Source organism: Durio zibethinus, chromosome 22 (assembly GCF_047325235.1).
Source record: "Durio zibethinus cultivar Kanyao isolate XHJ-2024 chromosome 22, ASM4732523v1, whole genome shotgun sequence".
NCBI classification, from domain to species: domain Eukaryota; kingdom Viridiplantae; phylum Streptophyta; class Magnoliopsida; order Malvales; family Malvaceae; genus Durio; species Durio zibethinus.
The window spans coordinates 21227562-21252598 of NC_143183.1; the positions used below are offsets into that span (position 1 = coordinate 21227562).

The following is a 25037-nucleotide window of genomic DNA, read 5'->3' on the forward strand; positions in this document are numbered from 1 at the left end:
TCTACCTTAGGCAAGCTTCCTATGACTCTCAATATGCCGGGTTAGGATGTATTTATCTAAGGTTCCCAAACTATTCCTCACATTGTCGTTTATTATAGACTAGTAAGGCTCTTTAATCCTCACCCATTGCAGGCTACTAATGAAAAAAGGTTGGATTTGAATGAAAGTATTTCGTAAATAAATACGAAGGTTATCATCTCACGAGAGCATAACTACTTCACTTTCTCCTAATAAGGATAAAGGCTTAGTCTAGAGTTCATGTATGTAAATGAATATGCAAAAATGAGCAAAGTGACATATTAATCAAATATCATAAATAAATCATAAGCACAAAATCCAAACAAAATAATAACTAACATACAATTTATTTTATTTATTAACTTGTATATATTTTTTGAAAAAGTAAAATAAAGGGAATTAAATTAAATATCAAATAAAACAAATTAAATCCAACAATTATTAATAATGCATAATTAAAATTTTTAGCCTAACTCTCAAAATTCTCCATTGTAGTTGTCAAGTTGTCATAACATATTGGTTCGGTGAAAAAAACACGATGAGTCACCACCAATCTTTTTTAAGGTGTGATTAATCACCTAAAAATTTATCCTTTTAATCAAACTATAAAACAAGTTTAAAATTTTATTAAAAAGATGATTTTAGTCTACAAAAATAAGATCGAGTTCAAGAGTCGGTTACGTGTGGAGAAGGATCAACACTTCTACAATACCCATAAATTGGTACTAATTAACCATGCGTTATTTATAATTTTGGATAAAAATGGTTTTCTATATCAAATTTAATTAATTCCCTTTTTTTGTAAGAGATAAAATTAGTTAAATAAGTCTTTACTTAGGAATGTAATGAAAATTTTCAAATTAAAACAATACCTTCAAAGTTTTTGACATAAAGGTAAAATTTAAAAATAATCTTTTCATTTAAGATTTACTATAATATTCCTTCTAAATATAATGAAATAGCATTCATTGTAGATAATAATTATTAATGACTCTCTAACATCTAAACAGAGTACTAATCAATTATATTTCATAGAATGGTATTTTAAATTTATTTATTCAAAATTAAAAATTTTAAGAAAAAAAAACCTTTCGTGTATTGAAAACGGAATATAATAATATAATTAATATTAAACGACCATAACTAGAGCAAACATATATATGCAGTATAAATGAGGACATTAATCTAAAAATGAAACAAATGCAAAATGATGATCGAATGCAAATTCAAAAAGCAGGTTTAAATATAAAGAAACCACTGGGCTCTCAAACATTTATGCAAAGTTTAGGTGCGATTTTTTATTTTTAAAATCTTGTCCTATTATTTATTATTATTTTATATTTTTATAATCATGATTTTAATACAACAAATTTGTTTTGAGTTGTGAAAATGTATAAAAATTCTTAATGAAATAAATTTTTTTAAATACCCCAATATTTAGGCGATATTTTGAAACAGATTACTTCATAAAAAGTTTTTATGCAAATCTTAATAAATTTAAAACAAGTTTGAGATTTTAGGTAGGTTCGAGTTTCAATTTTAAGAATTTACGAACTTATTTAAAAGTCATCAACATCTAGACAAACTTTCAGGATAAGATCGTTTTTATAATTCTTTTTTAAAAATAGATTTTTATATGCTTATATATTTTATATATATTTCTTGCTTTCTATAAAATTAAAATAATAATAATAATTATTGTTATTATTATTATTATTATTACTATCACTACTACTACTACTATTACTGCTACTATTACTATTACTATTACTATTATTCTTATTATTATTATTATTAAACAAATACTTAAATAAATGAAACAAATATGTAAATAAAACTAAGTGAGGAAATCATACCAGGCTTGATTTTGGGCTGAAATCCAAGCCAAATAATTCAATGGCCAAAAAAAGGGCTGTTTGACTCTATTACAGTTGGGTCATGGATTGGGCCCAATGGAGCTAACGGGTCGGTCTGGAGGAGCTGGGTCACAGGTCGGACAGGTCGAGTTTGACCGGTTTGACTTTACCCTTGTTTTTAACCCTCCCTTTCTCTATATAGAACCCAGCAGAGCCTCTCATAGCCCAGAATCTGGCTACCGACAACCGATCAGACAGCTGCTCGCTGTCGTTAACCACTGTCATTTGGCATTGTTTTTCTTCTAGAAAATAGTCCCAAACCTCTTTTGGGCTCCTTCGTCGTGGATCTGAGCTCGGATTTTCCTAAAGTGCCATCTAAAGTCCTAGATCTAAGCTCGAAGCCCGAAATTTCAAACCTTAAAAAATCTCCTCCACCGTCCGATCGTCCCCAAACTGAAGTATGTCATTCCTCACTTCATATTCTACCTTTCCACCCTTTCTGATCACCCCAAAGTCGAACAGTCGTAAGCCACTATGAGTCGCCGCCGCCTTTCTGTTGTTATCATTGTCGGCTATGGTCTCCCCTTTATCTTTCTTTGTTCCTCCTTCTTTCTTTCTCTATAGATCAAAACCAAAACCACCTCTAAACCTACGCAATTGCCCCCTTTCGAAACTAGTTGCTGTTTTTGCTTTTTTTTTTTTATGCTCTATTTTATTGTGTTGGCGTTACTTCTCCCCTCCCAGGAGATGTGGAACCTTTGGTTTTTCCTGGTTGCTTGTAGTGTTTTCTTGAGTGGATCTATTGGGGCAAACAGGGATGTTTTTAGCTGGGTTTCTTTTACCTGTCTTTGTATGTTTCAAATAAAAGGCTTGGTTCTGACGGGGTTTTCGGTATGGTGATGGTGGTGGTGGGTTTCAGTATTAGGCTGTAAGCTCAAGGAAGGGTTGTCGATGATGGCAGTGTGACGGGATCTCAATGTTTGGCTGTCTTGTGTTGCTATTGATTTGGGAGTCTATAGGTTTCGGCTAGTCAGTAGGCATTTGGGATGATTGATAGCTGTTAGGTAAGTAATATTTCACTGGGGGAGGTTGCTTGCGGTGGATTGATGAAGGTAGGAGGCCGAATACGAGTGAAACATTGATGGTGACGGAGTTGGTGCTGGGTTAATGGTCGGTACTAGGCATGCTGGGTATTGGGGTTCTAAAAGCCAAAGGTTGGGAATGTGCGTGAAGGCTAGCCGGCCGAGATTGTGCGAGTAAGTGCTAAGGGGCTGGGTATACGAAATGAGGTCTGAAGCTGAAGTGGTTTGGTCTCGCACAGGCTGGGGTCTATGGGTGTGTGGGTGCAGGTGTCAGGGTGTGTTTAGGTGTGTGGAGGTGCTGATTTGGAAGGGCTTGGGGTCAAGCTGAGGCTGGTACTAGAGCCAAGCTCCTCTGCTGGGACTGTAAACGGTGCTGAAGAAGGGTTGATGAAAGGGGTAGGATGGTTCAATGAAGCTTTTTTGTGTGTTCCTCTTTCTGATGGGTGCTGGCCTCCTTCATTGGTTTTTAATCTAACCATTTGTAATCAATCCAAAACTTTCAGAATCACAGAGTAGTGAAGTGCAGGGTAGTGGTGGAGCAGGGACTGGGGAATGTGCGATATTGGCCTGGTGAGCAGGGGCAGTGGCTGGTGCACTGTGTAAACCTTGGGCATTTGGCTTGTTATGGCAGTGACTGTTGGCCACTTTGTTTGCTTTTTTTTTTTTTCTTTTTATGTAATTTATTTATTTTTTTGTAAATTAATTACATTTTATTCTAGTATTTTTTTATTAATTATAGTAATAATAATTTGATTAATTAATTAATTATTCATATATATTATAATTTTTCAATTAATTAAATTAATTCTAAATAATAATAATAAAAATTAAAAAAAAAACTAATTTGCAATAAGTTCAAATAAATTCAATTTATCACTTAAATCGGCTAAAAAAAAGTGCAAATTGAGCTCCAAAAAAAAAGCTTAAATCAGCCCAAATAATAATAATAAAAATAAATTATAATTAATCCGGACAAAATTGAATTACTAGTGCAAGATGAGAACTTTTAGACTATTTATTTAAAAATATAATCATGAGACTACCACATGAGAAGAACTACATGCAAATCAAAAATATTTTAAACAATGATAACAAATTGATCTCCAACATAATAAACAGTCCATCCCCATGTCATAAAAACTAGGAAACTTACCCCGAAATTCCATCTATTCCACTAACATCAAGTTTCAAGTCTGAAAAAAGAGACCGAGTAAGATTTGGCTGAGGAAACATCATGGTAGACATGACCAAAAATGGCACGGATCAGTCAGTGGTTAATGTTATAATCATAGGCCAACGACAGGAAATGTGCACGCTAGTGTACATAATCCCCCCCTTCTTTCTCTAGTATAGGTCATAGAAAAGTGTCAGCATACACACAGCACATAGCAAGGTTCGATTCTGCATTACTGCATTTATATATGCTACTTGATCACTAATTCAGTATAAATTGATCATCATACTTTCCATGTCATCAAACAGAATAGATTAAGCGCAACACAATATCAAGGTGTCCAACCTGCTTGCTGACTACCAAGCAAAATTTGTTTTTATCCCCAGTAATAAAGATCATTATCTACTAATTCATTTGATGGGATTCCTCGTTCCTTGCAACGTGTACCTTACTTAATCTTAATAACAGTACTACTAAAATCTAAACATACAGATCACTCATTGAGATAAGGAGACGATGTATGCACTATTCATTTTGAAAACCCTCCAATGCAGGGTGTCATACTGTCATGGAACAAGCACAATGTCAAACTATTGAAAAAATGGTATCTCTTTGCACCTTCTGAGCTTCTGTGTGTGATGAATTTGACACAAGTGTGTCTTTGAACTAGGACTACCTAGTTTATCCTCAGTATTAATAGGCCATGGAACAATAACCGCAGAAACTATGAAGCCACTACTTACACATCTATTCTTTTTAGATCATAAATGAAGCTTTCCACTTCTACCTCACTCCACATAGAACCTAAAATACCCAAACTAAAGTAATTCTCTGTCCTTAGAGGGTCAAGCATATAAACTGAAGTGCCATATATGTACTCCATCAGATCCTACAACATAAGGCATTCAATAATCAAAGGTTACAACATAGCCTCTACACTTTAGAGGAGTATCTCTACAATCAAACAACACCACAAGTTTTTCAGCAATCAATTCAACAACATTCCCATTGCATTCTTCAAAACAAATAAGCAACAGCAGCAATGAGAATAGCTAGTAAAATGTTATTATAATTATAAACAATGAGCACATACAACCATATGTACATTGAACATGAATTTGATACATAAACGGCAGAGATTTTAGAATACCCAATGAATCTCCAAATCAGCAAACTGAAGCCAATCTCATCGGGACCTTGTCCCTGTCGCCAGCTTCCTCGATCCCAGTTGCCACAATTCTAACCACCTTCTTAAAAGCAAAATGGACGCAGTTGGACAAGGCGATCCAACAAATCACCTCATAAACAAAGTCCAAAGCCGTAACAGTCCATGGAGAAGAAGACGAAGAGTCATCCCAATTTTGGCCTCCAAAATTCCAACCACTCCCACCCCAACTGTTCCCTCCACCACCGCCACCGCCACCGCCAAACGGACCATATCCATCACCGCCATCACTACCAAAGAAGAATACGTACTCTTCACCGTCGTTGAACTCATCGCCGCCGAATAACTTCCGCTTGGTACGGCGCTTCCTCCGGAGGAGAGTTCGAGGTAATGTCCTATAGGAGTTGGTCTTGACAGGAGGAGGCGCGACGGCGTCGACCGGGACGATTCCGGCGGATACATGTAGGATTCCGAGATTATCGGCGGATGAATCGGAGGAGAGGGAAAGCCAATTGTTTCCAGCTAAGTAATGGTGGCGATCGATAATCAATTTCGCAAACCCTAGGCCTTGGGAAGTGGCAACCGGTAGCGTATCGCACATTGAAGAGAGATCCATGAGGAATTGAACTTAATTGAATTTGAGAAACGGAAAATTTTAGGGATTTTGAGAGAAGATTTGGTGAATTGGGGAAGGGATGTTGGAATAGAATTTAGATTTTGTGGAGGGAAGGTAAAGAGCAAAATAAAAATGAATAGTAAAACCGCAACGTGTTTTTTTTTTCTTTTTTTTTTGGCAGTTGAATTTGGACGGGTGGCGATGGTTGGTTTATAGTTTGCTAGAGATGGAAAACCCGCCGGCCGAACCGTGCTGAATGAATAGCGGGCTTTGAGATTGTAGCTGAAATTAAGCCCAGTTATTGGCGGATTTTATCTTGCCTGTCTGGATATCAATTTGGGCCCAATTGTCTTTCCCCCGCACAATTAGTTTGGTGTTTTTTACATTTTGCTTTGACTTATCTTTCATTATTAAATTTAAAAATATATTTTTTCATATTAATCTCGTATATTCAAAATTTTTATTTCAAAGCATTACTTACAAGAATCGAGACCGCACTAACAAGAAAAAAAAGTGTTTTTTTATCAATTGAATTAACTCGAATATATTTTTTCTTATTAATAGATTACGTTTTAGAGAAATAGTAAATAAATAATAATTTTTTAATTCTTAATCCATCCTTAATTTTCTTCAACATTTATTTATTTTTTAGTTTCAATATATGTGAATTTGATTATTTAGTTATATTTTAATTTATTAATTATTTATTTAATAATTATAATTTGATTATAGCGTAACAATTTATTATTCAATTAATTATATGAATATAATACTTAATTAATTTATTAAGCAATTTGATTATATAAATGTAATCTTAAATAAACTTTTAACTAAAGACAGATTAAAAGCTTAAATAATGGGGGTTGAAGAAAAGTGTTATTTTATGCAAGAAGGGAAGAGAATCTTATATAAAATACTAAAATAAGAAATTTTATTACGAGTCCCTTGAACATTGGATTTATAATAAAAATAAGAAAAATATAATGCTTAATAAAAGATTTTTTTTTTTTTATGAGTCCTTTGAACATTGAATTCACTATAAAAATATTATAAATAAATAGATTAGATGTACGGTAAAGTAAACAAATTTAGATCATATTTTATATATAAAATTGTAGATAAAATAAGAAGATAATAATTTTATATTATATTTGATTTATATTTAAAAATTTTATTATAATTATAAAAATGATTAATCATTCTCTTAATATAAAAAGATGATTCAATATTTTCATAAAATTAAATTTACATATTTTATAATACTCTTAAAAATTATATAAATTTTAAAAAATAATAATTTTAATTAATAAATAAATTATTTTATTATAATTTTTATATACATCAAATATAAAATAAAATAATATTATTTAATTTAATTTAATTTATAATATTATATTATTTTATTTTATTATTATTTTATATACCAAACACGTCCTTATCTTGCCATTAAAGGTGATTTTGGGTTGGATCATGATAGCAATCCATTCTTTTTCTCTTCAATTTCTTTTGTTTTTTTAGCCCAAAACCCACAAACCAACCCTAAAAATCCTACGGAGTCACTATATTTGTTGGAAGCTGCCGCCTACGCGTTCGCAAAAACCGTTGAGCTTCAACTTTGCTGACTGAGACACACCAAGAGGGAGACAAGAAAGGAAGACAGCTATGGTGTCTTTGAAGCTCCAGAAGCGGCTCGCCGCTAGCGTCCTCAAGTGCGGCCGTGGCAAGGTCTGGCTCGACCCGAATGAAATCAACGAAATCTCCATGGCCAACTCCAGTAAGTTGCTTTCTCTATAGTTTATTATCTTTATTCCAATCATTTCTAAATGCATATCCAAATCTGTTTATCCAATACGCTCTTGCTGTTTTGTTTGTCTTTGATTGTCTAGGCTTTGTTTGGTTTCTCAGAAAACTTAGGAAAGGAAATGATAGATTTGAGGATCTGAATTTCTACTATTATTAGGTTGTGATACAGTAACACTGTTCTACAATTGTTGTTTCAAGAAAGGAAATTTTTAAAATTTGCTGTTTAGCCCTGTTTGTTCCATTGAATCTTAAATTGAACCGGTGCGAAGCAGCTTCGTGATTTTTGAATCTGTTATGTTAAATCAAGCTGTTGGATATTTTCTCTTCTTAATTGGTTTGTATGTTAATGATTTGATTACTGTTTGCAGGGCAGAATGTTAGGAAACTTGTGAAGGATGGTTTTATCATTAGGAAGCCTACCAAGATTCACTCCCGTTCTCGTGCACGCCGGATGAAGGAGGCCAAGAGAAAGGGCCGACACTCCGGATATGGTATGGTTAATCCACAATTCAAGGCATGAATGGGTTCCCTTGTTCCTTAAAGTTCAGGGTAAGCAAGACATAATTATATTCTAATTACTTTCAGGTAAGAGGAAGGGTACCAGAGAGGCAAGGTTGCCAACAAAGATCCTCTGGATGAGGAGAATGCGTGTACTGAGGCGTTTGCTTCGTAAGTACAGGGAATCCAAGAAGATTGACAAGCACATGTACCATGACATGTACATGAAGGTGAAGGGTAATGTGTTTAAGAACAAGCGTGTCTTGATGGAAAGTATCCACAAGTCCAAGGCTGAGAAAGCAAGAGAAAAGACACTCACTGACCAGTTTGAGGCCAAGCGTGCTAAGAACAAGGCAAGCAGGGAGAGAAAGATGGCCAGAAGAGAGGAACGCCTTGCACAGGTAATTTAGACACCTGTTTTCATTCATATATTTGATATTGCGATGGGGGAATTAATCTAGGGTTCTGAATGTATGAAGTTGAATGTAGTATTCATTTGGTTGTTGCTTTTCCTGTTTTATATGAATCTGTGCAAGTGATCTATGTTGAAGAATAACTTATCTTCTAAGAAAGCATTATTATTGGAACATGGCAGCTTTTAGACACTAAGCTATATTTTGATGTCGCTTATTCACTGCATCACCACAAAACTGTGTGACTGTCATACCATGTTTAGAAGATTCAGTAGAGGCTCATCTGTATATTTGTTTTCTTTGCTTGTAGTTGGTTATTTGTGACTTAATTTTGGTTTCTTGACCATCCAGGGACCTGGTGAGAAGGCAGCACCTGCAGCTGCACCACAACAGGCTGAGTAAGATGCTTAATAATATTCCTGTATTGTTGTTTAATCGGTTTCAACAGGTCTAATTTGGATTTCTTTTGATATTTGCAGGGGAGTTAGGAAGACCAGGAAGTGAATGAAATAATGAAGGTCACTAAACTTTATATGTTAATGCCTTTTGTTTTCTCCTTAGGAGTTTGTTTGCAAAACTCTGTTTTCATTTATGTTAAAATTTTTAATTATAAATTATGGAATTTTGGAAAGCCCGGAGCTTTATGTTAAATGAAGGTGTTTGTGGTATTAGAGTATTGCTCAATTATGATGCATGTGCTATGATTTTGAAATGTTTGTTGACCCTTCACCCCCTCCCCATCGTTTACCTTTGCTATTACAATATCTTCTTTCACATTTGAATTGACCCAAATCTAGAATGGTGGGTAACTGGTCAAAAACATTGAACCACTGTTCTCTCTGAATCTTAGTTGTCTTGCATTATTGTGCATTAGAGGTCCTACTTCAAGCTAATGGGAAGGGATGCAAGCATGGCTCGGAAAGTGCTGCTGCTGCCTTTCATTTAGCATTCTCTCTGGTGTAGTTGATTCTTGAGTCATCCCCATGTATGATCAGGATCATCTATTTTATGGAGGTAATAGTCCAGGTTTGATGTCTATTCATATGTTTCTAGCAATATAGGAAAAGTTTGGCAATTTGCTAATGATATCAAATGTAATCAATGATGGAAGAACCTAAGGCAGGGTACCATGGTCACGACAGTCTCGGTCCCGCACCTCTTCAATTCTTTTGCTCATTTTATAACTCGTGCTCTTTGATTAGATGAGGTAGCCAAATCTATCTGTTACACTATGTTTGGATTGAGGGGCAGGAAAGAAAAGGAAAGGAAAGTAAAAGAAAGTAATGGAAATAGAAAAACGTTCTTTTTTTTAGATAAATTTTTAATTTAAAAAAAAGAAAAGTGTTGGAAACTCAATAATTTTTTGTTTCTTTTTTAATCTTTATTTTTTTAATATCTCAATTTAGAAAAAAAACTAAAGAAAAAAAAGTTGAAAAAATTTTATTTTTATAAAAATATTATTATATTTATATTTTTATTATGATATTAGATTTGATTATATAAATGATATTTTTTGTAAAAATAATTTTTTAAGTACTTTATATAATATTATAGTTTATAAATATTTTATGATTTTTTAAGTTTTAATAATAAAATAAGTTAAATTATTATCAAAATAAATAAGTTAATATATCTTATTGTATTAAACATGTTTAATTTTATATCGAATTAAATATGTTCAGTTTTATTTAAAAAGATTTATTTATATAAACTAAGTAGTATAAATATATATTTATATGTTATATGTTATTTTATAAAAAAATGTTATAATTAAAAAAATATTAAAATGAATTTTTTTTTTATTTTAACTATTTATCTAAATAATGACTGTAAGAATTTTTTTATTAATTTTAATTATTTAAACAAGGGGTATATATATTTTTTAAATTTTTTTAAATTTATATATATCCAAAGATAGCATTAGTACTAACAAATAAGTACTATGACTAGTAATTAACAAAATCGAGCAACATTCTAAGTAAAACTTTTAAATTTTTTATTTTTACCTTGTCTTGATTATTTGATTAAGTTTAAGAACCCTTAATTGAATTGATTAAGGGTTCATTCAAAAGATTTTTATCATATTGAAAAATGCATTTTATGAGTGGATATTTTACTAATTATACAAAATTTTATCGTAATCTTCTTAGTTCTTAACAAAATAGTAGTATTATTCTTTATATATATATATATATGTTATTTAAGGAAAGTGGATCCAAATTTTATACGGTAAAAGTAGGAAATTATACATTTATTATTGAATTAAAAATTATGCATTAATTATTTAATTACATGCTTGAGTGATGTAGAAGAAATGGATTTTTTTTATCAAATTGACGAGACGAAACAAGCAAAGAAAATTATGCTCACATAAGCAAAATTCTATTGCAAAATTTATATATATATATATATATATTTTTTTTTTTTGTTAACAAAAATTTACTCTGGATAAATAAATTATTCAGTGCTTTTAAATTTAAATAAAATGTGTTTTAATTGATAATCTAAAGCAGATGACTAGAAATGGAGCATTTGATATGAGATCAATAAATTATCATCGGTTAAACTCAGGAAAAACGATTTTTGTCAAGTGGGTAAAATTTTTATATTTGTGATTTGTGATTTGTGATTTTGATTTGAGAGTCTAAGTAACTTATCATTGGGGAACATTAATAAATTACCCAATAATTAAATAATGTAAACTTAAAAGTTTAAAGTACTTAAAAAAAAACCATGCTTCATTGGCATCAGCTCATCACTTCCGTGTTTTCAAGTTCGGACCAACCAGAAACCAAACAAAAAATATCCAGATTCGACGTCATTCTCTCATTTTTTTTTTTCATTATTTATTATATTATTCCAAAAAGAAACAACGAAAATTACCATTCAAAAAGCCAATTCTGTCTCCTCTTCTTCTTTCTTTCCAATTTCTCCTTTTTCTCAAAGCTCTGGATACAAATTCCCTTATATTCTCGATTTTTAATTATTAGATCGAACAGAAAAAAAGGAAAGAAATTCTCGGATCTTTGATTTACCAGTAAATGGCATCTGAACAATTGATGTCCGGAGGTGGGCCCCGGTACTACCAGATGCAATCTGAGCCGTTACCCTCGATGATGTCATCATTCTTGTCGTTCGCTCCAGGTGTCGCCCCCGAGTCTACTCGGATTTTTGACGACTTGCCTAAAGCCACCATCGTCTCCGTCTCCAGACCCGACGCGGGCGATATCAGCCCCATGCTCTTATCTTACACCATCGAATTCCGATACAAACAAGCAAGTTTTAATCAATTCCTTGTAAAAAATTACTTTGATAGTTTAAAATTCGAATTACATGTTTCGATCTTAACTTCTTTCATTGATTTTTCAGTTTAAGTGGCGGTTATTGAAGAAAGCTTCACAGGTTTTTTACTTACATTTTGCTTTGAAGAAACGATTGTTTATTGAAGAAATTCACGAGAAGCAAGAACAGGTGTGTAGATAAAACAAAACGACAGTGTTTTGATGTAATTTGAAATTTTCTGCTGATTAATAACTGTTTGCTTCGGAAAGGTTAGGATTTTGATATGGTTTTCACACTGAATATTATTATATTAAAGGTTAAAGAATGGCTTCAAAATCTAGGAATAGGAGACAACGCGCCTGTTGTGCAAGATGAAGATGAACCGGATGATGATGTTGTTCCTTTACATCATGATGAAAGTGCTAAAAACAGGTGATCATTGTTATCACGAATTAATGGAGAAAAGAGAAGAAAATTTAACTACCTGTGCTTATAAGTGGCTTTTTTTTATATACTCAGGGATGTTCCGTCAAGTGCTGCTCTTCCAGTTATAAGACCGGCTTTAGGAAGACAGTCTTCTATGTCGGACAGAGCAAAGGTTGCAATGCAAGAATATTTGAATCACTTTCTTGGAAATATGGATATTGTTAACTCTCGAGAGGTATGCATTCCTAAACACAGTGATATTGCGATGCATCTGTGGCAATCATTTGTTGTTCATTTACATTTAGCTTTATAGGTATTAGACCTTCCTTTAATAGACTATACCATGCCTAGAGAATAACCATGTAAATTTTAGATTACTTTAGTTACTGATATTTGCTCAGTTTTGCCTCCTGTATTTGCGGTGATAATAGATGACAAAATTCAACTAAGCTTTCCTTTTCTTCATGCAACAATCATGCAATAGATGAAGCCTCCTAACTGCTGGTTTAGTAAACTGGTTTTTGATAAATTGAAAGGATTATGTAGTTGTAGTCAGGGTTCCTAGTTCAAGTGCCATGGGTTTACTCTTAGAACTTAGAACTTTGAATGTGGTTGTTAACTACTATGTGTTTTATGTTTTAATTTTTTTTTTTTGGCTCTATTTCCCTCTTTTATTGTTTGTATTATTATCTCTTTCAATTTTCTTGTAGGTTTGCAAGTTTTTGGAGGTTTCAAAGTTGTCATTTTCACCAGAGTATGGCCCTAAGCTGAAGGAAGAGTATGTAATGGTGAAGCATCTACCAAAAATTGCCAAGAATGATGACTCTGATAGATGCTGTGCATGTCATTGGTTCAATTGCTGTAATGACAACTGGCAAAAGGTAATGTGATCTCATTTCTGAAAGCTCGGTTTATATTCAACTTAAAATGCTTTTGTTTCAGAACATATATTGCACACACACGTGGTGCAGCAAGTACTAGTTACCTCTCTTCTCTGTCTAAATATTCTTGGGTAAGAGGGAAACTGGCATGTTACTTTGCGTCTTTTGTGCCTCAGCAAGCGATATCACTTGGTCAGCTGTGCTTAGTGATGTAGAATATATATAGGAATCTCCTACTGGTGCTTGATGGGTGAGATAGGTTTAAGTAAAATAAGATTATAGGATTTGGGAAGAGGGTTTTGAAGATGGAGTAATGGTTTTCATATATTGATTCTGATGCTTGAGAATGTTGACATCATTGTATCTTACCTTTGCTAAAAGTTGTTCAGATTTGTTGTACTTTAATCTTGCCATTTGGACAATAACTCTCTGTTTGGACCATAAAATTACTCCTTTGCTATCATTTTGGGTATTTTCACATTTTAGCTTATTTGATTGACCCGTGTTTTTCTGTTCTCATGTTAAATGATTATTTACAGGTGTGGGCTGTACTGAAACCTGGATTCCTGGCCTTACTGGGAGATCCTTTTGATACCAAACCTTTAGATATAATTGTTTTTGATGTATTACCAGCTTCAGATGGTAACGGTGATGGCCGGCTATCATTAGCAGCAGAAGTAAAGGAACGTAATCCTCTACGCCATGCTTTTAAGGTCTGTCTGTTCCGTTTTTTTTTTTTTTTTTCCTGCTGGTGGGCTTATTATTCTATTTTAGTAGTATTTAAGGTTTAAGACACTGTTAAAACTAAATGACCTTTTATTTTTGTTTCATTTTCTCATTGTGATTTGGATAAAATCCCCCCCACCCCCAACCCCCCCCCCCCCCCCCCCCCCCGCGGGAAAAAAATTCTTCCATTAGAAAATCTATGGTGATACTTCTGCCATCCTAAAAGATATTTAATCCTAAAGATCCTGATCAAGATAAATTTGTCTGGTTTTTTGCATTGTAGATTTTTTTAGGGTGTAAGTTTTTCTTTCTATGCATTAAAAGAACCATTTATCTCTATAATGGTGGGTTGGGATGTATGTCTGATGAATATATCTAGAGAAATTCACTTTCTAATAGATAATTGGGAACTAAAAAAGGTCACATGTGGAATCCGGAGCATAAGGTTAAGAACGAAGAGTAGTGCTAAAGTTAAAGATTGGGTTGCTGCAATTAATGATGCGGGGCTTAGGCCCCCTGAGGGCTGGTGTCATCCTCATCGCTTTGGCTCTTTTGCTCCTCCAAGGGGTCTGACAGAAGATGGTAGTCAGGCTCAATGGTTCATAGATGGGAGGGCGGCTTTTGATGCTATAGCTTCATCAATTGAGGATGCTAAATCAGAGGTCTGTCCTTTCTACTCTTGCAGGTCGACATGAGTTGTATTCAAACATTCTTTTCTTTAGCATAAAAAACCTGTTGTATGATTTTAAAATTTATGCAGATATTTATTTGTGGCTGGTGGCTTTGCCCAGAATTGTATCTACGCCGTCCTTTTCATGAGCAGGCATCCTCCAGGCTTGATGCTTTGCTGGAAGCCAAAGCTAAGCAAGGTGTTCAGGTAATACAATCTTTAATTTATTTCCAAGAAGTCCATACAAACTTTTTTTTTTTGTAAATTAAAAATGGATGTTTAATTATTTAATTAATTGGACATATCGTATGTGATGGCTATGTATACAAATGTACATGAATTAGTACTCATAAATCAAGGTTTATATATGTTAACCGTGTATTACTTTTTTTTCTTCCATTCCATTTTGTCAGTGAGTTTGATAGTTGAAATTTTTTGGTTTGATTTGGAGCCCCTTTAAATTTTACAAACTTGATTTAACTATTAAATACATGTTTATTTTTTATTCTTTAAAGACAAATTAAATATCCACTTCTACTGTATAGATTTATGTCGAATCCTGATGTGAAAAAGTGAATTTTTAGTTAATTAGTTTTTTAATTATTTACTCGATAGTGATGTGAATGTGTCTATGGCTGCAGATATACATCCTTCTCTACAAAGAACTAGCTCTTGCTTTGAAAATCAACAGCGTCTATAGCAAGAGAAAGCTTCTTAGCATTCATGAGAATGTGAGGGTATTGCGTTATCCTGACCACTTCTCTACAGGTGTTTATCTATGGTATGCATTACTTGGAGAACTGAGTGTATATGTGTTTAAGTTGTAACCTTTTATAATTATAATATATTGGATCTTTTCAGACCCTGATACGTATTTCCTTTACCTATAGGTCCCACCATGAAAAACTTGTAATTGTTGATTACCAAATTTGTTTTATTGGTGGACTTGATTTATGCTTTGGTCGCTATGACACATTTGAACACAAGGTAGGCGATAATCCTCCCTTAGTATGGCCTGGAAAAGACTACTATAATCCAAGGTAAGCATATATTTTAAGCAAAGATTCTCTTTTGAATGTTTAATTAATATCTTTCAGAAATTAAAGTTTGTTTGAAGAGATCATGAGTTCCAAAACTTCCTAGAGTTTGTCACTGCCCATTGTGTGTCTCCCCTCTCTCTCTCCCCAACCTTCTTCAAATAATGTTCTTGGGAAAAAAGGTTAAATATTTATGGTTATGAGTGATTATGAGTTGGTTTGAAGCTGTTTCAGTCTAAGCGATTTTCAATTTCATTTTCATCAGGGAATCTGAACCAAATTCATGGGAAGATACGATGAAAGATGAGTTGGATCGAGGAAAATATCCTCGAATGCCTTGGCATGACGTGCATTGTGCACTCTGGGGACCACCTTGTCGCGATGTAGCACGACATTTTGTTCAGCGCTGGAACTATGCCAAGGTCATATTTATTTATAATTAATATCGTGAACAGTAAAAATGCAATAACTTTGTTATTTAACAAAGGCATACATTTTTTTTTTTTTCAGAGAAATAAAGCTCCATATGAGGAAGCAATTCCACTACTTATGCCTCAGCAGCATATGGTGATTCCACATTATATGGGAAGAAGCAAAGAGATTGAGTTTGAGAGCAAGAATGCTGAGGACAATAATAAAGGCATCAAAAGACAGGATTCCTTTTCTTCTAGATCATCTTTACAAGATATTCCTCTACTTTTGCCTCAAGAGGCTGAGGAGTTGGATAGTTGCAGTGGGTTTGCAAGTTCAAATGGATTGGACTCTACTGCCAGTAAAAGTGTTTCTTTTGCTTTCCGAAAGTCCAAACTAGAAGCAGCAATTGCAGACACACCCATGAAAGGCTTTGTTGATGAACTTGGCTCCTTGGATCTTCATATGGAAAAATCTTCAGATGTAAAAAGGAAACCTGGAAGCCAACTTTCAGACGCAGAGTGGTGGGAAACACAGGAACGGGATGATCAAGCTGGTTTTGTGGATGAAGCTGGACAGGTCGGTCCAAGAACTGCTTGTCGTTGTCAGGTGGGTTATATTCCCTTCAAAACTGTTAGAAGTTTTGTTTCTGCCTTATAATATTTGTTTATTTTTCATTATTTTGATATCCCAATTGCTTATTCTTATTCCCTAATGTACATAGATATTTCATTGAAATTCTTGTCATCTATTTTGTTAGACAGCATATTACTGTTACAAGACAAAAAGAAAAATTATAATGATAATATTTGTTTCACACCTTCAGTGTTGTGCGTTTGCAGCCCATGAAGTTCTTTTGTGCCTAATGAGTTTCAACTTTCTATAATGAAAGGAAGGCTATTAATCATACCTCTGCAGTTAGTTTGGGCTAGGTGCAATAATGATATTAATGTGATCTGCCACTATTTCTACTGTTCTATTTGACTATCTTTTTCATTTGAAGAGAGACTTTCAGCTAATAAGTAGTATCAATCAGTGATGATCTATTATTTTCAGATTATAAGGAGTGTCAGTCAGTGGTCTGCTGGAACCAGCCAAATAGAAGAGAGCATTCACTGTGCTTATTGCACCCTCATTGAGAAAGCAGAACACTTTGTTTATATAGAGGTATATGCTGATTTTTTTAAATCTTTTACTGCAGCTCACTATGAATCTATTAACTATACGGCCTACCTCCTTACTGTTATTTCATTCTTCCACAACCTTTCCCAGAACCAATTTTTCATATCAGGCCTCTCAGGAGATGAAATTATTCGGAATCGTGTGTTAGAGGCATTATACCGGCGTATTATGAGAGCATACAGTGATAAGAAGTGTTTCAGGGTTATTATTGTCATACCTCTGCTTCCTGGTTTCCAGGTTTTCATTTTTTGCCAATACTCTTTTAATTTGAGTTAAGTCAATAGCATTATGTTTGCACTCATCTTTAAGTTTAACAGGGGGGTCTTGATGATGCTGGTGCGGCATCTGTTAGAGCCATAATGCATTGGCAGTATCGAACCATTTGCCGAGGACAGAATTCAATATTGCATAATCTTTATGATCTTCTTGGTCCTAAAACTCATGATTACATATCTTTCTATGGTCTTAGAGCGTTTGGTGAACTTTTTGATGGCGGTCCTGTGGCTACCAGTCCGGTTTGTTCTTGCACTAACATTTATCCTCCTCTATCATTTGCCAGTTCTTAATTATCTTTGCAGGCATAAGATCTCGCAGCAACTTAACAATGAAAGTTTAGCATGTAGCACACCCATGTTTGGCGATTTACTTGTCCCATACTATTTCTGCAGGTGTATGTGCATAGTAAAATCATGATAATTGATGACTCTGCAGCCTTAATTGGATCTGCTAACATTAACGATAGAAGTTTACTTGGCTCAAGAGATTCAGAGGTATCACTGCATTCTGTATTGTTTTCAAATTGTTGCTGTGAAATTTGAGTATTTTAGGGTCTGCAATAGTTGGGTGCTAAATGGGAATGGAGATAAAGGACAAAATAAGTGGAATCAAGAATACATGTTGCTGGAAATTTGGTATCAACATATTTGAAGGGTATCAGTAATAGAATTGATAGGTAAAGGTGTGAATATTTAAAACATTTTAGGGTTTTTTTTATCTTTCTTGGTTACAAGAAATTAGGGTTTCAATTATATAATAAAAGTGGCTGACTTAGGTAGGCACAAGCTTAATTATATAATAAAAGGGTTCGATGGTTTCCAGGAAAAGGGAACACTTCTACATTATATTTATCCTTGACTAAGATGTAACATATCTGTATGAATTTTTCTAGAAGTCTGATGTAATGTCACCATTAATATTTCAGATTGGTGTACTTATTGAAGACAAAGAATTTATTGATTCAAGGATGGGAGGAAATCTATGGAAGGCTGGAAAATTTGCTTTGAGTCTTCGCCTCTCATTGTGGTCTGAACATCTTGGTCTTCGCAAAGGAGAGGTTTGTAGCCATCATCCATTTTTACTTATTTGACATTCAGATTATGCTCATTTAACTGGGCTTGGAGATCAGTAAATGATATTTCTGAGTATCTTGTTCATTCAGCTGATAGATGTGTTCTTCCTTTTCCTTTTCTTGTCACCTCAGATAAATCAAATAATGGACCCCATTAGTGATTCAAGTTATAAAGATATATGGGTTGTGACTTCAAAGGTAAGAACTGGAATTGCATGTTAGTACTTTCACATTATATATTCTGAAATGCTCCAATTATAAGGAGTCAAAGAATTTCAGGTGGTTTGAAAATTAGCCAGATGTAGTGTAATGAAATTTAGCCTTCCTAATGAGGCTAGATGATCACCTGGTTTAAAACCTTACGGCTACTCAATGACCTGATACATGCATATTACGATCTCAATTCTCAACTCCAAGTACAAATAACGAATGATTTATATGACAGATGAATACAACAATCTACCAGGATGTCTTTTCCTGTGTCCCAAGTGATCTCATACATTCCCGGTACAACTACATCTCTTTCTTATTCCTTGCCTTTTCTCTTTGGTTAATCCTGTTACGACATTAACTCTATGTAAGATGCAGGCTTGCGCTCAGACAAAGCATCACCTTTTGGAAGGAAAGACTTGGTCACACAACAATTGATATAGGAATAGCCCCGCAGAAATTAGAATCATACCACAATGGAGATATCAATCAAACAGATGCCATGGATAGATTAAAATCAGTGCGAGGACATCTTGTTTCTTTCCCCTTGGATTTCATGTGCAAAGAAGATTTAAGACCTGTGTTTAATGAGAGTGAATATTATGCATCCCCCCAAGTTTTTCATTGAGTGGGGATACCAACAGGCCCCATTTTTTTCACTTCAATTGCATACGATTCCTCATTCTTTTTTCCCAACAAATTTGCACAAAAATCATAGAGAAAAAAGGAGAGGCTGATTATTTTTGTAAGCCTCGTCAAGGAAATATGTATCTCAATCATTCTTTGTATAAAATTTATCAAGAGACTTAACGCCTTTGATATATACTCAGCTACTAAGATTCTGTGAATGTCTACGATGTTATCTTGCATGTTGAAAGCTTCTTTCGCTGTCATCATCTCCTGATTGTTGTAAACAAAGCCAGTTGAGTCACGCTTTACGTTGAGATTTGCTCATGGGCCGGGCTAGCCTATCAAACTAACGGGTTTGACTCGACTTGGATTAGGATTTGCAATGCGGGATGCAAATGGATAGTAAGGGTGTCTATGGACACTGTAAAGATTGAAAAATAATAAAATATAAAATAAATTTCATCTAGTACGTCTTCAAAATTTTTATCTTTGGACATTTTTATAATTTTTAGCAAATCATTTTTAATTATCTAATCGCTCCACTTACTGTTATTACCCAATAAGCTTATAGGTAGTCAAAATTCAGCATTTAGTTGACATATACTGCAATAAGTGGAGTGGATACTTTCAAGAAAAAAAATCTGAATTTGGCCATTGGGATTTTGAATAAAAATTTTTTCATTTAAGCTCAACACGAGACAATAATTTATTAATAAAATATGAACTTGAATAAAAATTTATTTTTTGATTTAAAATATATTTAGAATTTAATAAAATATTTTTAATATAAAAGATCTAAATAAGTGAACTTCGACAAATCAACTTAAATTTAACATTTAAAGTATCAATTGAATTTATTAAACAAGTCGGCTTTAAATTTAAATTTTAACATTTATTGGTATTATTTAGAGATATCAATTAAATTTAATTCGACTTATGTTTATATTTTTAAAGGAACTTTGAGAAATCAACGATCAATTTGTAAACCAAAAAGTACTGCGAAAAATCAACGTTCTCAACATTTGTGATTTGTCTGGATAAAACTGTTTGGGGGTTCCATTTTGATACCTGCAAATACCCATAAATATAAAATTTCTGTGATCCATAAATATTGGAAGTGAGGGACATAATCACAGCCCCATTAATTTGGTACACACTTTCCCTTTTCTAGCATGCTCGATGTTGGCAAAAACCAAAGCAATAAGCTTTTTGCAATGAAAACAACATCCACTACAGAATCCATTGACTGTCATTAAGATAAACATCAAATTATTGTGATTGGAAGTTGGGAGACAGCAAAAACAACTGGCAAATGGCGTCAAATAATTTTATGCATCTAACAATCTTTATTCTTTCTCTCTAATTTATTCCACTCTCGAATCTTCATGCTACTGTTTGACATTCTTTCTGTTGTTGCACCAATATCTATAACTATGGAATTTGGGTCCCGTCCCAAACTCTTGGAGTCCATAATTAGTCCTCGATCATTCTCTATTTTGTTATGTCCATTAATTATGTTTTAGCTTTTTTTTAGTTATTCACTAATTATATGTTCAAAATCATGAAAGTAACCAATAATTATGTAACTCATTAATACATCCGATAATTTATATATTTGTGTTATATAAAATTTTGATAATTCATATATTTATATATTTTTTTAAAAAATTATTTATATTAATATAAAATTATAAAATTATTTTTTTAATTTTATTAAATTTATTTATATTTTTTATTAAAATTTTAAATTATATTATTTTTATATATTTTATTCATATCATTTCGTATTATTTCATCGCATCAATTTTTAAATTATTAAATTTAATAATTAATAAAAATTAATCTTTATGATAACTTAAAACATTAAAAATAATTGTAAGAAAAGTAAGTTCGTTGTGTGGTTGAGAAATCTCATGGCATCAGAAAATAATTGTGGCACAAAATGACAAAATCAATGTCATGAAATTAGAGAGAAAAAAAAAAAGAAAAAAAACATTTTCCCCATATAATAATTATATAAAAAATTTGCTTGAGGTCAGTTCTTGTTACAGGGTCACAATCATTTGTCTCAGTCTATGGTCCCTTCATCCAACTGGCTGACTGGTAGCCATGTGTTTGGTTTTTGTTGGAGCTGAAAAATAAAAAAACAAAATTTATTCTTCTCCTCTTAGTCTGCCTTAATTAATTTATTGATAGTGACTTAAAACATCATTAATTAGTTGCAAAACTAACTCCTCATGATAATACTATTTTTATGTCAACCATTTTCATCCATGAATATATCTTTTTTTTTCTGACCGACTTTGCATAGTATATTCCTATGGACTAAATCTTAAGGTTCATGGTGATGTATGCCTATAAAACAGTGACGTTATTTTTTATATGGAAAATTGTTTTCGAAATGTCCAAAATACCCATTGTTTTCGCATAATTCAGCAATAAAAATTATGGTATTTTAGTCCATTTGGGGCCCTGTTTATGGTTGCTGTGAAGATATACATTACGTACCAAGCTACACTAGGCCTGCATTTGTTTGGCAGGAAAAATGGGGTATAAGCAATTTGAGACTTCTTCTTCTCCAAGAATCCGTTGGGTTCGACCAAGTGACTCAAGATTCCGGCCATCGACATCGGTGTTACCAGAGATTTCAGACATATAGCCGATCGATTTAGTCAATCAAATCCCTTGGTAAACAAGGTATATGACATATATATATATATATAATTTATCGTTTTCTTTCTTCTTCTTTGATTATATTACTTTGGTTCTTTGCTTTTTTTTATATCCGTCTTATTGAATTCAACATTTTTTTAACGGATTTACACGATTATTGGTGAGAAACTTTGCTTTTAGTTTGATCTTTTTATCTTTAAGAGTTTAGCTGCCCGTATCTTATGGTTTTGAAGGATGGATTCTTTGAATGATCAAATGTTTATGTAGTTAATTATCAACTCACTTTGTAAATAATATGCTAGAAAAAAGCATTGGGATTTTTTTTCTTCATAGTTTTTGCTTGTTGAATTCAAGGACTGAATAGAATGAAATCATAGGTGGTCCTTCTTGGCGTGTGATTTGTGAAGTATATAGAAGAAGCGATGGTGCTTCTCCCATCATTTCTCGATGGATTAGCAAGAACTGTTTCGATCAAGAAAGGGAGGAATAATCAGACGGATGTTGGAAGAGAAGCAGCGGAAACCTTGGCCAAAGATGCGAAGAAGAATGAATTGATGCTCAGTTCCACAGGTGCTGTCAAGTCTAACAAGTCAAATAGTTTTGCCTGCGTCTGCTCCAAGAGAGGACAGAAAGGTATCAACCAGGATTGTGCAATAGTCTGGGAGGTATGCTAAAACTCATTTGACATTATCATATAGCTAAATCTAGCTTTAGAAAGATGAGTTTTTAACAACTCCTTTTTGGTGCTTTGCCTTGATGAGTAATGGGTTTTCCTTCATAGGAATTTGGATGCCAAGAAGACATGATCTTCTGTGGTATTTTTGACGGCCATGGCCCTTGGGGTCATATTGTAGCCAAAAGGGTCAAGGAATCTGTGCCTCCTTCTTTGCTTTGCAACTGGCAAAAAGCTCTTGCCTTAACCTCTCTTGGCCAGGAATTGGACACTGAACTCAACAGAAGTATTCATCAGTTTGATATTTGGAAGCAATCTTACTTGAAAACTTTTGCTGATATTGATCTAGAGCTTAAGCAGCATCCTGGCATAGATTCTTTCCGTAGTGGGACTACAGCTTTGACAATCATTAAGCAGGTAGCCAGCTAACAATATAATTTCTGTTTCGTTTAAAGAACCTACCTAACCAAATTTTCTGTTATATTGAATCCGAAGTTAAGGTTCATGCAGTGACCTGGTATCTAACAAATCTAGAATTCAAATCCCAATATTTGTAACCCCTTCTCTTATGCCTAGGACGTGGCCTCTTTTGTATAAAAAAATTATATTATATTTAAATCTGAGAGGGGTTTAGGTCTAGGCAAAGCTTAAGATAAGGCTGACAGTATTATCAACAAAGAATCTAGCTAAATTTTCATGGTTGGGTTTAGGTCTAGGCAAAGCTTAAGATAAGGCTGACAGTATGATCAACAAAGAATCTAGCTAAATTTTCATGGTGTTGATGATTAGGGTGAACATCTTGTTATAGCAAATGTTGGTGATTCTCGGGCAGTCCTGGCAACCACCTCAGATGATGGCAATTTGGTACCTCTTCAGCTAACAGTTGACTTCAAGCCAAACATTCCTGGTTAGGACACTCTCCATTTCTCCTTATATGCATCTGTGGGAATATGTAGATAATGATTTTTCTCACTGGTTTTTGAGGATCTTATTTCTTGATTATGTTGATATATAACAGAGGAGGCTGAAAGGATAATACAGTCCAACGGGCGAGTCTTTTGTTTAAGAGATGAACCAGGGGTGTATAGGGTCTGGATGCCTAATGGAGACACACCAGGGCTAGCTTTATCTAGAGCATTTGGTGACTACTGCGTCAAAGAGTTTGGGCTAATTTCTGTGCCTGATGTGACCCAAAGAAATATCACAAGCAGAGACCAATTTGTCATCTTAGCAACCGATGGGGTATGCAGCTTCTAATTCCCTGGCAGTTCCTTTCACTTTCATTCGTGTTTCTTTTCCCTTGTAGTCAAAGAAGACTTGAGTAACACCCCCAAGGGTTAGTCCAAAATCCAAATGATAAGGAGAGGATTTCAGCTTGATTTTTATGAACAGCATTTCGAGAGTAAAATCTTGAATACATCATATTGATGCAAAGAAAACGTCTTTCTCGGAGTTAGCCTAGACAATGCATTAGGATCCGTCTTATTGACACATTCTTTTGATATTCTGCTTAGGTATGGGATGTTGTTTCCAATCAAGAAGCAGTGGAGATTGTTTCTTCCACAGAAGATAGGGAAAAATCAGCCAAAAGGTTGGTTCAAAGTGCCATCCAAGCATGGAAACATAAGAAAAGAGGCATTGCAATGGATGATATTTCAGCTATCTGCCTCTTCCTTCACCCCAAGCTGTCTCAAGAGGTCAGCCTCATCAAGGCCTCCAAAAAGCCTGGAATGAAAAAACTTGAGTAACTGCTTGTAGCCATTGCCTTTCTATTGTAGTAGTTTGTATGAATGTAAATCTATTTGGCTGTTTTATACAGAAAAAGAGTGAATAAACTGCATCTGCCTGACCAGCTGATTCTTTTAAGTTTCAGCTGTGATTTTATACGTAGGAATGTCATTGTCTCAATGATAAATGTAAATTTGAACCAAATATACTTCTCACTTCATCTAATGCTGTCAAGCAGATGAAGAATAAAGACCTGAAAATGTTCAAAAAATGATATTTAGTAATGGATATATCAATTTATATATATTTTTTGCCTGAAGTAATGGGATTTGAGGATATCTTCATGAATCATATTTTTGGTGTCATTTCATATGGTTTGAGAAGAAAATAAATGTTTTATGTCGTATATAAAAAATTATATTAAAGGTAATTTTGGATTATAAGTGTACAATAATTTTTTATTATAAGAGAGTAGTTTTTAATTGGATCAAAGATATTTTGGTTATTTAATCCGAATTGAGATGACAAATCGAGT

General features: G+C 33.6%; 4 protein-coding genes across 5 annotated transcripts; 3 read left to right on the plus strand and 1 right to left on the minus strand.

Moving 5' to 3' along the window:
• Positions 1–2564: 2564 nt before the first annotated feature.
• Positions 2565–6081, minus strand: LOC111307479 (glycine-rich protein). Of its 2 annotated transcripts, none has more exons than XM_022905498.2 (2): positions 5281–6081; positions 2565–4149 (listed from the first exon to the last, which is right to left on the minus strand). In XM_022905498.2, exon 1 carries the CDS (start codon positions 5909–5911, stop codon positions 5297–5299), a length of 615 nt encoding a protein of 204 aa, XP_022761233.1. In that variant the 5' UTR covers positions 5912–6081; the 3' UTR covers positions 2565–4149; positions 5281–5296. The 2 variants fall into 2 exon arrangements, with proteins under 2 accessions (XP_022761233.1, XP_089607909.1); XM_089751783.1 differs by lacking the exon at positions 2565–4149 and adding an exon at positions 4170–4300.
• A 1365-nt stretch (positions 6082–7446) lies between these two features.
• On the plus strand, positions 7447–9309 carry LOC111306881 (large ribosomal subunit protein eL19z-like). Its single transcript, XM_022904867.2, has 5 exons — positions 7447–7685; positions 8083–8205; positions 8300–8613; positions 8977–9023; positions 9105–9309. Exons 1-5 carry the CDS (start codon positions 7574–7576, stop codon positions 9127–9129), a joined length of 621 nt encoding a protein of 206 aa, XP_022760602.2. The 5' UTR covers positions 7447–7573; the 3' UTR covers positions 9130–9309.
• A 2190-nt stretch (positions 9310–11499) lies between these two features.
• LOC111307480 (phospholipase D zeta 1-like) lies at positions 11500–19646 on the plus strand. The gene is made up of 20 exons (XM_089751171.1): positions 11500–11900; positions 11995–12096; positions 12224–12339; positions 12427–12568; positions 13044–13214; positions 13754–13927; positions 14360–14602; positions 14701–14817; positions 15252–15391; positions 15501–15650; positions 15913–16069; positions 16158–16667; positions 17115–17225; positions 17331–17477; positions 17558–17755; positions 17909–18010; positions 18442–18573; positions 18721–18786; positions 19034–19095; positions 19177–19646. Exons 1-20 carry the CDS (start codon positions 11667–11669, stop codon positions 19424–19426), a joined length of 3324 nt encoding a protein of 1107 aa, XP_089607297.1. The 5' UTR covers positions 11500–11666; the 3' UTR covers positions 19427–19646.
• Positions 19647–21820: 2174 nt separating this feature from the next.
• LOC149512689 (putative protein phosphatase 2C 41) lies at positions 21821–24706 on the plus strand. Its single transcript, XM_089751732.1, has 6 exons — positions 21821–22125; positions 22479–22766; positions 22883–23191; positions 23564–23681; positions 23793–24016; positions 24289–24706. The coding sequence occupies exons 2-6, from the start codon at positions 22524–22526 to the stop codon at positions 24520–24522; spliced, it is 1128 nt and encodes a 375-aa protein (XP_089607858.1). The 5' UTR covers positions 21821–22125; positions 22479–22523; the 3' UTR covers positions 24523–24706.
• Positions 24707–25037: the final 331 nt, after the last annotated feature.